This window comes from Habropoda laboriosa, unplaced genomic scaffold (genome assembly GCF_001263275.1).
Source record: "Habropoda laboriosa isolate 0110345459 unplaced genomic scaffold, ASM126327v1 scaffold86, whole genome shotgun sequence".
NCBI classification, from domain to species: Eukaryota; Metazoa; Arthropoda; class Insecta; order Hymenoptera; family Apidae; genus Habropoda; species Habropoda laboriosa.
Window position 1 is genome coordinate 1,753,584 of NW_017100212.1, and position 12,286 is coordinate 1,765,869.

Consider the following 12,286-nt stretch of genomic DNA (forward strand, 5'->3'; position numbering starts at 1 on the left):
ACCTAATTAATATTATTTATAAACAAACTAATAGACGAATTATAATTATAAATAAAGGAATAATAAATTTAATACCCTCAATATCCTTAATATGATTCTTACTACGTTCATCAAATATAGCTGCTCCAGTATCATTTAACACGTTCCGTGCCGGACCGATTTTCGGTGACTTTCCGTTCATGCCGCGCGGGTCGTATGCGCCCCACGTTGTCGAGACTAACAGTTTTGCTTATCACCCTATGTGTCTTCCAATATTTACAAGATTGCAAAAATCATTGTTATCGTGAAAAAGGTAACGTTCAAGATACGCGATAGAGCAAAGGAAAAATGTTTGTTTCAACAAATTATCGCCGTAGTTGCACAGTTCAAGTCAGCGGAAGGAAAAGGCCGAAATATGAAATGGCCTGAACGGAAAGTCCAGGGTGGGGCGTATGCGACCCACGCGGCACGGAACGTGTTAATCTAGTAAGAGAAATTATTTTACTAATATCTTTATATTCGTGAATAAATATAATTATAATTATATTAATAATTTATTGTACTATAAGATTCTTATATTCAGAAATTTATTTATTGTAAACGTATCTATATTCATTTATTTAAATAGTTTAAGTTAAAACAATGATTCGTGCCGTACTAAAATTTTCCGCAGCGAAAGAGTTAAACACGCTTTCCCGAAATTCAATCACAAACCGAAGTAGCTGAACGTCGAAGCACTTCGACGACTCCCAGCCGCAAATCCCTTCCTTCCGCTACAAACCGTGTCCGCGTGATTCGCGTCGCGTCCGCGTGTCCGGTGACACACAGGGAGCGATAAAGTGAGCGGTGGTACGCGGACAGAAAGACGTATAACTGCCTATAGGAAGAGGTGAGCGACGGTGGAAGTTGCGCGGGAGGGAGTCCCCGAATGCAACGCGATGCCTATCGATCGGCCGCCATGTGTGAAATAACTCAAATAACGCACACGTCGAGCACCGTACACCCACGTACACACGCCGCGCCACCCTGGCGGAAATGCTCTTTCTTGCGAGTGCTCGAATATTCTAGCACGAGCGAGCAAGAGAGAGAGAGAGAGGCGGAAAGAGGAGAGAGGGATGATAGAGAACACGAAGAGGGTTGGGAAGTAACGCAGAGTGTGTAACGGCGCGCTCGACGGTCGAACAGGATTTTTATCCGGAGCCCCGACGATCATCTCATTGATGAATACGCAGTTTCCATGAATACCGTATGAGATTTGTCATCTTCGGTACGATCTCGGTTCGAAACGTCGAGCCGTTTCATCTTTCGCGAGGGGATTTCCAGCGAGACGCGTGTACGTCCTCGATACCACCACCGGCGAAAACTCGATCGTCGCGTATTATTTATGACTTACGAGAGCGAAATGGGAGAATAATAGCTGGCTACGGGGGTGAAAAGAAAATTGTGAATCGTTCGAGGTTACTCGAGTAGATTATCGGAACTTGTCCTACGGTTCGATCGTTCCCAGACGAGACCAGAGATTAGTTCGTCCTTTTTTCTTCTTTTTTCGGCGTTCAAAAATAATTGTCAAACGTCGCTCGCACCTTTTTCACCCTTTGCACTCGAACATCCTTTTGCTACAAGTAAATTGCAAATCAGATGTATTTCTATATTTAATGTATTCTTATATTACACAAGGCGTTGTAGCAGTTCATTAAGGACTGCTTCTTCCAAACCAATTCGCTGCTTAGACAATTATGCGAGGCCTGCAGTCCTGTAAATCAATCTTTTACCAAGTGGTAAACAATGTCGCTTCTCAGTCGCCACTCGAGTGCAAAGGGCTAATAACCGAAGGAAACTCTGATAACCAGAGAGCTCCTTTTTAGCAATCAAAAGAAATTTCGATAAACCGAAAGATTTTAGTAACCAAAGAGCTCCGCTTTAATTCAGGTGCGAGCGTTAAATTCGACAGGTAGAAATAAAGGAGGTGAAAATTTCACAGCTCGGTCGCTTCTCGCCTCATTTTCAACGCTTCTCGGGCGCGTCGCGTCGTCAGCCTTGACGGCGAAAGGGGATTAACGCGTCGCGGCCGTTATAAAAGCCGCGGACCGATTTCATTTTATCGCGACGCTGTCATCGGCGAATTACCGCGTAAACCGGGCCGGCGCGGCGCGGCGTGGCGTTCGAGTGGATATTACGTTGGATCTGCAATAACTGTAAGCGTTTCGGGATTTATATCGTTTCATCCTCGTGTAACCACCATATTGGCCGCTGTGCTCCAGAGCTGCTAAGCCCCTTACCATTCGCCCCGCGCCGAACAATATCCGGCTAACTTATATTCGAAATGTTGCAGCTCGCCGGTTGCCCTTTCCACACCCCCTGCGGCACGCCGCTCTTCTCACCCTTCTTCGCTATTCTCGTCTCTCTCTGTGTGTGCAGACCAAACCCTGCCGATGCACTGAAAGTGTTCCAACCGGTTCCCACTTTTCTCTCATTCAATATCAGCCTCGTTATTTATGTCTATTATCCGAGGAGAAATACGACAGCGATCGCTGCTTGTCGCGGCAGATTACCGGCCTTGCTGGGCGATTTCTCTTCGGGACGCTCTTTATCGACTGTATGAGATACTGTATTCTAATTTCGTGAATTTTTCGGGGAGGTTTTGAAAGTGAGAGTGATAGTCGGATGATAGTCGGTGAAACTGATACGGTAAGATCGCAAAATCGACTAGACCTCGAAGCACACATAATCCAAGCGCTATGCGTTGGCTCCCACAATGTTCATGAAGCCTGATTATATAGCAAATAACTCTTTATTTGCAACACAGTTTGTCATGTAACAGTAATACAATGTAACTGAGTTCTTAAATGTTAAATGTGTGCGAGTCGAATGTCCTGAGTTTCAAAATTCGTGTAATCCTTCGTACTAGAGTTCAGAATTCTATGTTTCACTAATGTGTTCTTACAACAATGTCCTTCATTGTCTATCACCCCCTGATCTGTCACTGTTCAGTCCTCTTATACGGTCTTGTCCGTCCATTTGGGTCCCTTGACGGGTGTGAGATTTGTGTGGGGGACCAAGACTCCCAATCAAGTTAGGGCCTTGGTCGACGCCCGACGCCAACCGCTCACCCTTAGGGAAGGGGTGTTCTGGGTGAGGTACGAGTCACCTGAGCTTCTGCGACAAACCCAGGGTACCGCTTGCTCGCTCGCATGTGCCTCAGCTCACGTCAATTGCTATTGAGATGCACGAAGAAACTCCAAATTCTCCGCTTTTATGAGAGGTTTGGAGCCCTCCTGACAATAAGGAATAATTAACGAACGAAAACATTAAACGCGTATTCGAACCTTAATCTTAAAAACAGCAGAGTCGCGTCCGTATCGTAAACCTGGTCTAAACTTAAGTATCCTTAACACTATGAGAGAGCTTGCGCCTCTTTCAGGGCCATTCGATGTCAATTCGAAATTGCTCCTTCTATTACAGTATATTTAATACGTCTGTGCTTTGATCCTTACCACCTGCAGGTTCATTTTTACGATTTAATTCTGAGAAGTAACGGTGATTTAACACCACGTAGCTTTAATCCTTTAACCTACAACATGTCACACTCGTTGCAAAGATTCTGATCAAGATACGAGAAAAATAGTTATATCAGTAAGAAAAATTAATTATAATTCCAACTTGAGGATTACTAAGTGTAATTAATATGTAACAGACGAGCTTTCCTTACCTGATACATCACTAAAACATTAAAATGACAGACGCTTAGATGAATAGACAGAAACGAAATCATCGTTTAAGAAGTTAATTCACAAATTCAACCCTTGATTCTTTAATTCACGACCTCGCTATATTCGTTCCATCAACTATACACGAATTACAGCCCTCTAAGCTCGGAATAACGTTTTTCGAGGACACCGAAAATAACCTGGAAAAAGAAGCTATATACAGGTGATCGTCCGTTTCGCGACGATCCATTGGTTGAGAAGAAACTCGCGGTTTCCTTCAGGACACCAGGCATCCATATAGCGAGAACGCTAGCCAGGTTGAAAAGAGCCGACGGAACGGTCGTTGAATCGCGGCCAGATCGTGGTAGGGGAACCGGAGTATTCTAGACGACTGGTTTTCGGTAGTCTGCCAGAGCTTTTCGCTACTCCCTGTCTTCCCTCCTCGCTCTCTCTCTCTCTCTTCCACGCCGCATCCATTCCTGTACATCCCTCCCACCGTCGTTCAACCTCCTGCAGCTTCTCTCAGTCGTGGCTTCATCCCTTTCGTCGCTTCTGTCCGCCTCCTCGCGAAACGATAAATTTCCCGGCTTTAAATCCCCGGTCGCGGCGCGGCGCGACCACGACCGCCGCCACCAAACGCTCCTACAATACGCCGCGCGTATATATACGACACCGAGAACGGACGTACCCGCTTGTACCGACTTCGCGTGCCCTTGTTTACCGGCCTGACGACATATTTATGAGGCCTGCCCACCCGTCCCCCGCCCCGATCCAATCTCGATATTCGCGTCACCACCCCTTCGCGCGATTCCAACCCCCTCCGCGCTATTCTACTTTGCCTACCATTCTACGTATCCACTCTTCTCTCCATCCTTGCGTCCTTATTCTTGGCCCACCTTTATCGCTCCTTCTGTGCTTTCAAGGTTTTTCTCGAATTTTGCTTCAGCGTTTGTCGTCGCTTCGAGTTGAGTGGATTTCTACGATTTGCTGTGTTTAATTCTTTTATGTTATGTAGACGGAGGTTTCTGACGAGATTCTGTCTGATTTGACACTGGGTTTACGGACATTTCTTGTATACCTATCACGCGTCAATTGACGCGCGAATGACATTTACATTTTCCTTAAAATTTGTAAGCATACATAAGTGGTAGGAGAGAAGTGTAATTTTCCCTGTGAAATTCGAAATGCGTGAAAATCACGCGTCCCGTAAAATTCGTTTTCTCTGTTTCTCAAGAATTTTTCACACTCAGCACGATTACCTTCAGTTCTTAGAAGAAATTTTCAATTTCTCATATATTGTTGGAAACATTTTTAGAAAAGCTATTCGCACGACTCCACCGTTAATCTCCAATTTTTGACCGTCGTAGCGAACGGATATATAGATCCTTACTACAAGGATAAGCAAATTAACGCGTCCCAAATTCGAGCTTATCCTTGGAGCTGAATTTATCGCGCAAGCTCCTCCTAGCTCCTCCTGGACCAGCTTGGGGCGGTGCTCCGCCGTATGCTCGTGTTCCGTTCCTGACAAGAACCCGTGTCGCCTAATTAATTCTCACAACGAACACAATTTTCCTCCGACAATTTCCAATATTTGCCATACCTACAGCCTGATAAAAACGATTGTTTACCAACCCCACCCGAGTTCAATCTCGAAAAACAATCACGGTATCTCGCTGAACGACCCCTACGCAGGTTCTTTCGAGGGTTAACGAGTAAGGGGGACGACACGCGCGCGAAATACCGTCCGGTCAGCGTTTCGATTCACGGCTATCGATCATTCGTCGCGGGAGGAAGCTTCGAGACGGAAAGTTTATTACGGCGGCATAAACGGGAGGATAGGCCGTATCAGCGTGTCCCTTTGTGAAACAGCACGGGTCCATTCGGGATCCTGGTCACGAAATTTCCCCACCTCTGGCGGACGTCGACGCGTTGCGCGAAATTTAGCATCGCGCGATAGATCTTCCTCGGTAATTGCGCGATCATCGAACCGAACGAGTCGTTTCACAAGTGCATTTGGCACGGCCAGCCTCCCGGAAACCATCCAGATTACGTCTTCTCTCCCCTAGCAGAGACGACGTTTCTTTTGTCGCGTGTAAAACCTCGGGGATCCAACGCGACAACGTCTCCTTCGGTCTTGCCACGGTTCGCGACTCCGCGACGACGTTTGATCCCCTCCTTGGCTCCTCTGCAACGCGAATTTTATGGAACACGACGTGCCTCTGTGTTTTTACGACAAAGCGACGTCCTTTCAGATTTCCGAAATGCACGCTGTTCTAGTTTGGTTTTTTCCTCGCAAAGTGTCCTTGCTTAGAGAATAGGAGAGGTTACTTGGTCGAAAGTTTGACCCTTTTTCAAGAGGTTACGGCCTTGCGTTACAATGAAAATCCATAAATCAATTCCCGGCGATGGCGAACGCCACTGTCGTCAGGCTTCTTCAATATTTCAGCCGGTTTTTGAGAGCACAGGAACGCCATCATCGTAAAACAGAAAGAACAGCGGCTCACGAGGTCCTGTTAATATTGAGCGGAGAATAGAAGATGACGCTTCTCGAGTACGTTTTTTACGCTCCTCGGTAAATGCTACCTTTTCTTGCTCCATTTTCCGCGCATCTAAACGAGCATACATCGTCGAACTTGGCGAAATCTAGCGCGATCGTAGGTAGCGTTGATTGAACGATCGAAACAGCCGAGCAACGATTTCTCGACATCGCAAATCCCCCATTTCTCCTTCGTCAATCCTGGAAATTTCGCGGGTTCACAATGGCAGCACCGGCAGTTGGCATCGATTTAGGCACGACTTACTCCTGCGTCGGAGTGTTTCTCAATGGGAAGGTGGAAATCGTGGCGAACGATCAAGGAAATCGTACGACGCCGAGCTACGTCGGATTTACCGACACGGAGAGGTTAATCGGAGACGCAGCCAAGAACCAAGTGGCCATGAATCCGACGAACACGATCTTCGGTAAATTCGATAGTAGCGCAAGACGGTATTCTCGATTTGAAAGCAACGAAATAGCAAAAGCGTATCCGCGGACGGAAAGTCGAAATATATCTATACAGAGATAGAGGTTTGGCCGAATGGAATTTTTGATAATCGCGCTGGCGACTTGGCAGCGAGTCTACGAATCCAAAGAATCGCTATCATTTCCGGGGTTTCTGGGCTGGCTTCCGGCGCAGTGGCTCGGCCGCGAAAAGAAACTCCTACCGGAAGCCGGCTGCAGCGTTGAGAATGCTCTCGTTTCGACGCTGCCAAATCGACTTACCGTCTTCGGTGGATCTATAGACAGACCGATGGACGAGGTTAGAATTTCGGGTACGGAGAGAGAGATAACGTGAAATTCGGTCTCGATCCTGGTCGCGTCTGTGACCAATTACGCGATCGTTGCTCGACCGAGTTCGAATCGATAGTTAAGGGAAGCGTTAATGATATCGTCTGACAGACGCGAAGAGACTGATTGGCAGACGGTACGACGATTCATCAGTCCAGGCTGACATGAAACAATGGCCATTCACCGTGGTGAACGACGCAGGAAAGCCGAAGATTCGAGTGCAGTACAAGGTGGGTTTTGATCACGATTAACCCTTCTCGTATCAATGGGTTAGATATCTTCTGTTATTCGACGATGTGGTTTGAGAAAAATGTCTTTGTTCTACTGGGCGTTTCAGTTGAGAGGGTATATCTCCCTTATTTTCAAGGATATCAGAAGTGTTTTAAACACAGTTTGAATGGTTTCAAATTTTCTTAGATGACTTTGAATAATTAACATTGAATAAATAACTAAATTCTGAGATAATGCGAGGGTAGAAGTTTCATATTATAGAAATGAAGTCTCGACGAATGAAAAATCGAGTTATTTGCGATAATAATCACGACGACGATATGGAATATAACATAAGACAGATAGATACAACTTAGAAAGCAGTGATTCTACACAAAAAAGAAAATCACTATTCCAGAAATATTCAAAGTAGCGATTCTTACTGTTCCCCCCTATACAGGGTGTCCCGTAACTCCTCGAGCACCCGGAAATGGGGGGTTCTTGAGGTGACTCTGAACAACTTTTTCCTTTACCAAAATGTTGTTTGAAGCTTCATTTTTGAATTATTAACGAAAACCACTGGCCAATCAGAGAGCGCGCAGAGCCCGCGCTCAGGGACGGCCGAACAGAGATTCACCCGCGCGCTATCGTGAACGACGCGTACGCGTCACTTCTCGGTTATCGATCGCTGTCAAAAAAATTTCACTTTGCACCGCTATTTTTATAAGGCTTGGAGAAATGGGTTTTTGCCGTCATTCCGACGTTTGTATAAATTTCTGAAAAAACTGCAATTAGTCGGAATCGTAAAGAAAATAGCGAAGGTCGTTTTTCTGTTCTTCGGCCAGTGTTTTTCGTTAATAATTCAAAAATGAAGCTTCAAACAACATTTTGGCAAAGGAGAAAGTTGTTCAGAATCACCCCAGCAACCCTCCATTTCCGGGTGTTCGAGGAGTTGCTGGACATCCTGTATACCTCACGCAAAAATATCGAAGAAATAAAAATCAATGCACGAGACATCTCGTCCCCAGACACAAAAGGGTTAATCTACCCGAAATTCCGCGATTTCTTCTAAATAAACCTACTTCATCTCCGCGACTCTTGTGCTGATTTCTCCGTCAATATCTCATCGCGTGGATCGCGTAACGGTTCCAGAACGAGACGAAGACGTTCTTTCCCGAGGAGGTCTCGTCGATGGTCCTGACGAAAATGAAGGAAACGGCGGAAGCTTATTTGGGAAAGTCCGTGACGAACGCGGTGATTACGGTACCGGCGTACTTCAACGATTCCCAGCGGCAGGCTACCAAGGACGCCGGTACTATCTCCGGCTTGAATGTCCTGAGGATCATTAACGAGCCGACTGCCGCCGCTATTGCTTACGGCCTCGACAAAAAGGGACGCGGTGAAAGGAACGTTCTGATCTTCGATCTTGGCGGCGGTACTTTCGACGTATCGATACTCACTATCAACGACGGCATATTCGAAGTAAGTCTGTCTATCTGTCTCTCCGTTCTGTTCTGTTCGATCGTGAGCTGCGCTCCTCTTACCTTTCCTGGTTCAAATTATCGGCCAAAGCAAATCTCCGTTATGTGTTTCGTACAACTCTAGTATCGTAATTTTAAGAAAGCGCAGTTTTGAGAAAATGCGGCGAGCATAAGAGAGAAAGCGGGCGACGAGCGACGAGAGGCCGACGAAGGGGCTGGATGTAAAGTATGGCGTGCGAGGGATGGAAAGACAGTGTTGTTGGAAAAGCCGAGAGGCGTGAATAGAAGAAGCGTGGGTCAAAGTCACGTGTATGTAGGATTAGGACGGGTAGCAGTCTAGCTTGTAGGATACAAAAGTTTAATGTAAAATAAAGTAGAATAGAATCAATAGCATCCGCTCACGCTCGCGATTCGACAGACAAGACCGCTCGCGATCCCGGTTGCCGCGGTCGCAACATTTCGAAGCATCGCATCGAGACGCTCTCGCTCCCACATGTATTAAAGTTACTCGTATATTTTTGTTAATAAACACCTCTTTATATTTCCAATTCCACGCAACTTTGACTAAATTAAATGAAAAGGGCCAGTACATTAAATAAGATTATAAACTGAAATACGATACTAATCAGTACCTAGAGCGCCGAATTAACACGTTAAGCGCGGCGTCAGTCCGTGGTGACTGACAGTGAACTTTTCGTTTGGGCGGCGTCGGTCCGTGGGACCGGCAGTATCATGTTTAAAAAATAAATGTTATGCACGTCTCCTTCTTCTTTTCACACACTTCTATCAACCCGGATTGGTATATCTTCGTCTGAATGCCGTGTGAGCGCATTTGTTATCTTCTGTTTATACTCTATAATCGAACAGCTCGCGAAGTGATCGCCGCCTGAACGGAAAGCAGAGCGAAATCGGCTCCGCGCTCAACGTGTTAAGAAACTTCGCGGGGACGGATCGCGGGCCATATTCTGCCCGCGGGCCGCGAGTTGCCCACACGCGCCTCATAGGAACGTTCTCTTCTCTCCCCTCTTCCCGTACAACAATCTTTCCTCCCTCTTTCAGACGGCGGAAGCTACACGCTTCTCCACGAACGGTTCGCGAGAAGTACGCGAAAAGTTTTTAAATAAAAGCTCAACGCGGGGCAGGTTTTAATGCGAAAGTTCACATAGAATATGAAAAGGTCGGCAACAGAGTTTACGATCTTTTATAATTTCGTTGACAGTAAGGAGAGGTAGAAAGAGCTGCGCGTAGTTTCGTAGGTGCTATCTGGAACCTAGATTAGCGGTTCTAGGAACAATTTGATTACGCGAAGGTACGGCCTCGAAGTTCTGGCTGTAGCAAGTCATAAAGGGATGCTTTTAACTTTGTTGTTCCTTGACCTGATTCCTACTTGCTCTACTTGCGGTATCGCGAAGGAGTTACTATAAAATTGGCACAGCTCCGTATACCGAAAGTTAAACACGGAGGCGAAGTAACGCAGGAGGTTTCCAACGAGATTGGTGAAAAAGTGCAGGCAACATGTTTGCAGGTGAAAGCAATCTCCGGCGACACTCACCTGGGCGGCGAAGATTTCGACAGTCGCATGGTGACATACTTCGCGCAAGAGTTCTCGAGGAAGTTCAAGAAGGATCTGACGAAGAACAAGCGGGCACTTCGCCGACTGAGGACCTCCTGCGAGCGGGCAAAGAGAACCTTGTCCTCGTCGACTCAAGCCAACATTGAAATTGACTCGCTGCTAGATGGAATCGACTTCTACACGTCGATCACGCGAGCTCGCTTCGAGGAGCTGAACCAAGATCTCTTTAAGAGCACCTTGCAGCCGGTTCAGGAAGCTCTGCGAGACGCGAACACGGATAAATCGAAGATTCACGATATCGTTCTCGTCGGCGGTTCCACCAGGATCCCACGAATCCAGAGACTTCTTCAGGTTACTTGATTTTCGTAGTATTTTTCTTTTTTTTTTTTTTCAAGACATTCTTCGTGATCTGTGTATTTGTTGGGTTTTTAAAATAATTGCTTCCCGGGGAGCACCGTTAACTCGTCAGAGATAAGAATTGGACACGGTGTGTCGGTCGGTTGAAACGAAATCAGGATGATATAGGGCAAGCTCGATAATAAAACGCATTAAAATTCGATTACGTTTGCCGGCAGAGAGAGCGACCCCAGCTTTTTAAGTGGGGTTCGAAACTCCGAACGAGGGTACGGGATCACGAATGACAGAGCCCGGAGGGAGGAGGGCACAACTCCCCCGGAACGAACGTTACAGAATTAACGAGCTCGATGACAAAGTCAACACCCGCGTTTTTCGACCCTATGCATAGTCGCAGCGTTACCGGTACCATTAAACGTACACGGCCCCGCTGCGAATATATTTATGGCGCCGGGAGTCGAAGGACTTTTATCGCCAGGACTCCAATAATCGTAATTGAATTAGAGGCTGCGATCGTCGCGATAAATTCTAATTTAGCCCGGCTCACTTTTAATTGCTCTTTCGAGCGAGAACTGATTAACCTAATGCTAATGGACAAATCTTACGTTTTCGTATAATTCTGCGAGTTCGTAGAAAGACAGTTACCAAGTTTCGTGCTTTTATCTCGTAGGATTTCTTTAACGGAAAGGACCTAAACAAATCGATAAACGCGGACGAGGCAGTGGCGTACGGCGCGGCCGTACAGGCGGCCATTTTGCAGGGTGACAAGTCCGAGACTGTTCAGGACCTGCTACTCCTCGACGTGACTCCGCTGACCCTCGGGATTGAGTGCGCTGGCGGTGTGATGACCGCCCTCATCAAACGCAACACCACCATCCCGACCAAGCAGACCCAGACTTTCACTACCTATTCGGACAATCAGCCGGACGTTCTGATCCAGGTTTACGAGGGCGAGAGGGCGATGACCAAAGGCAACAACCTCCTGGGAAAATTCGAGCTTACCGGGATCCCCCCTGCGCATCGTGGCGTGCCTCAAATCGAAGTGAGACTCGTTACTCCTTTCAAATGAATTTCACGGATATCCAAGATGGGCTAGTTTTTCGTGCAGTCCTTTTTTTACGATTTTCCTGACGACACTGTAGGTACGAGAATATTGCATGGCTGTTTCTAACGGGCGAGTGAGATTCGAGTGTTATAGTTGTGAGAGAAGAGTGTGTGGACAGAATTTTTGAGGTTTTGGGTGAAACAGAGTAAGAATATAAAGCGTAGGACAAAGCTGCTCAGCAATTTGCCCGCGGGGCAGTACAATGTCACATATTTTCGGACAGTCGAGTGTCATTATCGCCAAAATTAGAGGCTTTCGTCTATTACGGCAGATAGAGGGGAACGTAAACCAGTGTGAAGTGTCACGCGTGAAGATGTGTGCGGTGGTGCTTGGTGCCTTCACCAGGAGGCATATTTTCGGACAGTGATCTTATAGTGGAGAACCCTGAGTATAGTAAGAATGAGAACTGTGCTTCGATGATAGAGTCTACACTCTCACCACTCCGCTTTAACGACTGTCGACGTCACTTGTCCCTTACTGTGCCCACAGCGCTGCCCGAGAGCAACGGCGGGCGTCCGGTGCCCACAGCGTTGCCCAAGGGCAACACCG

The 12,286-nt window shown here is 46.8% G+C and overlaps 1 protein-coding gene across 2 annotated transcripts in view; it reads left to right on the forward strand.

The window, feature by feature from the left end:
- Window positions 1-12,286, forward strand: part of LOC108570832 (heat shock 70 kDa protein cognate 4-like) — a 15,716-nt gene that overhangs the window by 1,924 nt on the left and 1,506 nt on the right. Inside the window, exons 2-6 of one of the 2 annotated variants that reach the window (XM_017932755.1) lie at window positions 6,462-6,647; window positions 7,126-7,244; window positions 8,377-8,706; window positions 10,231-10,629; window positions 11,303-11,674. In XM_017932755.1, coding sequence (XP_017788244.1) covers window positions 6,623-6,647; window positions 7,126-7,244; window positions 8,377-8,706; window positions 10,231-10,629; window positions 11,303-11,674 — 1,245 coding nt within the window. In that variant the 5' untranslated portion in view covers window positions 6,462-6,622. Of the gene's footprint in view, window positions 1-6,445; window positions 6,648-7,125; window positions 7,245-8,376; window positions 8,707-10,230; window positions 10,630-11,302; window positions 11,675-12,286 lie in introns of those variants that run through there. The other variant, XM_017932754.1, reaches the window with a different exon arrangement.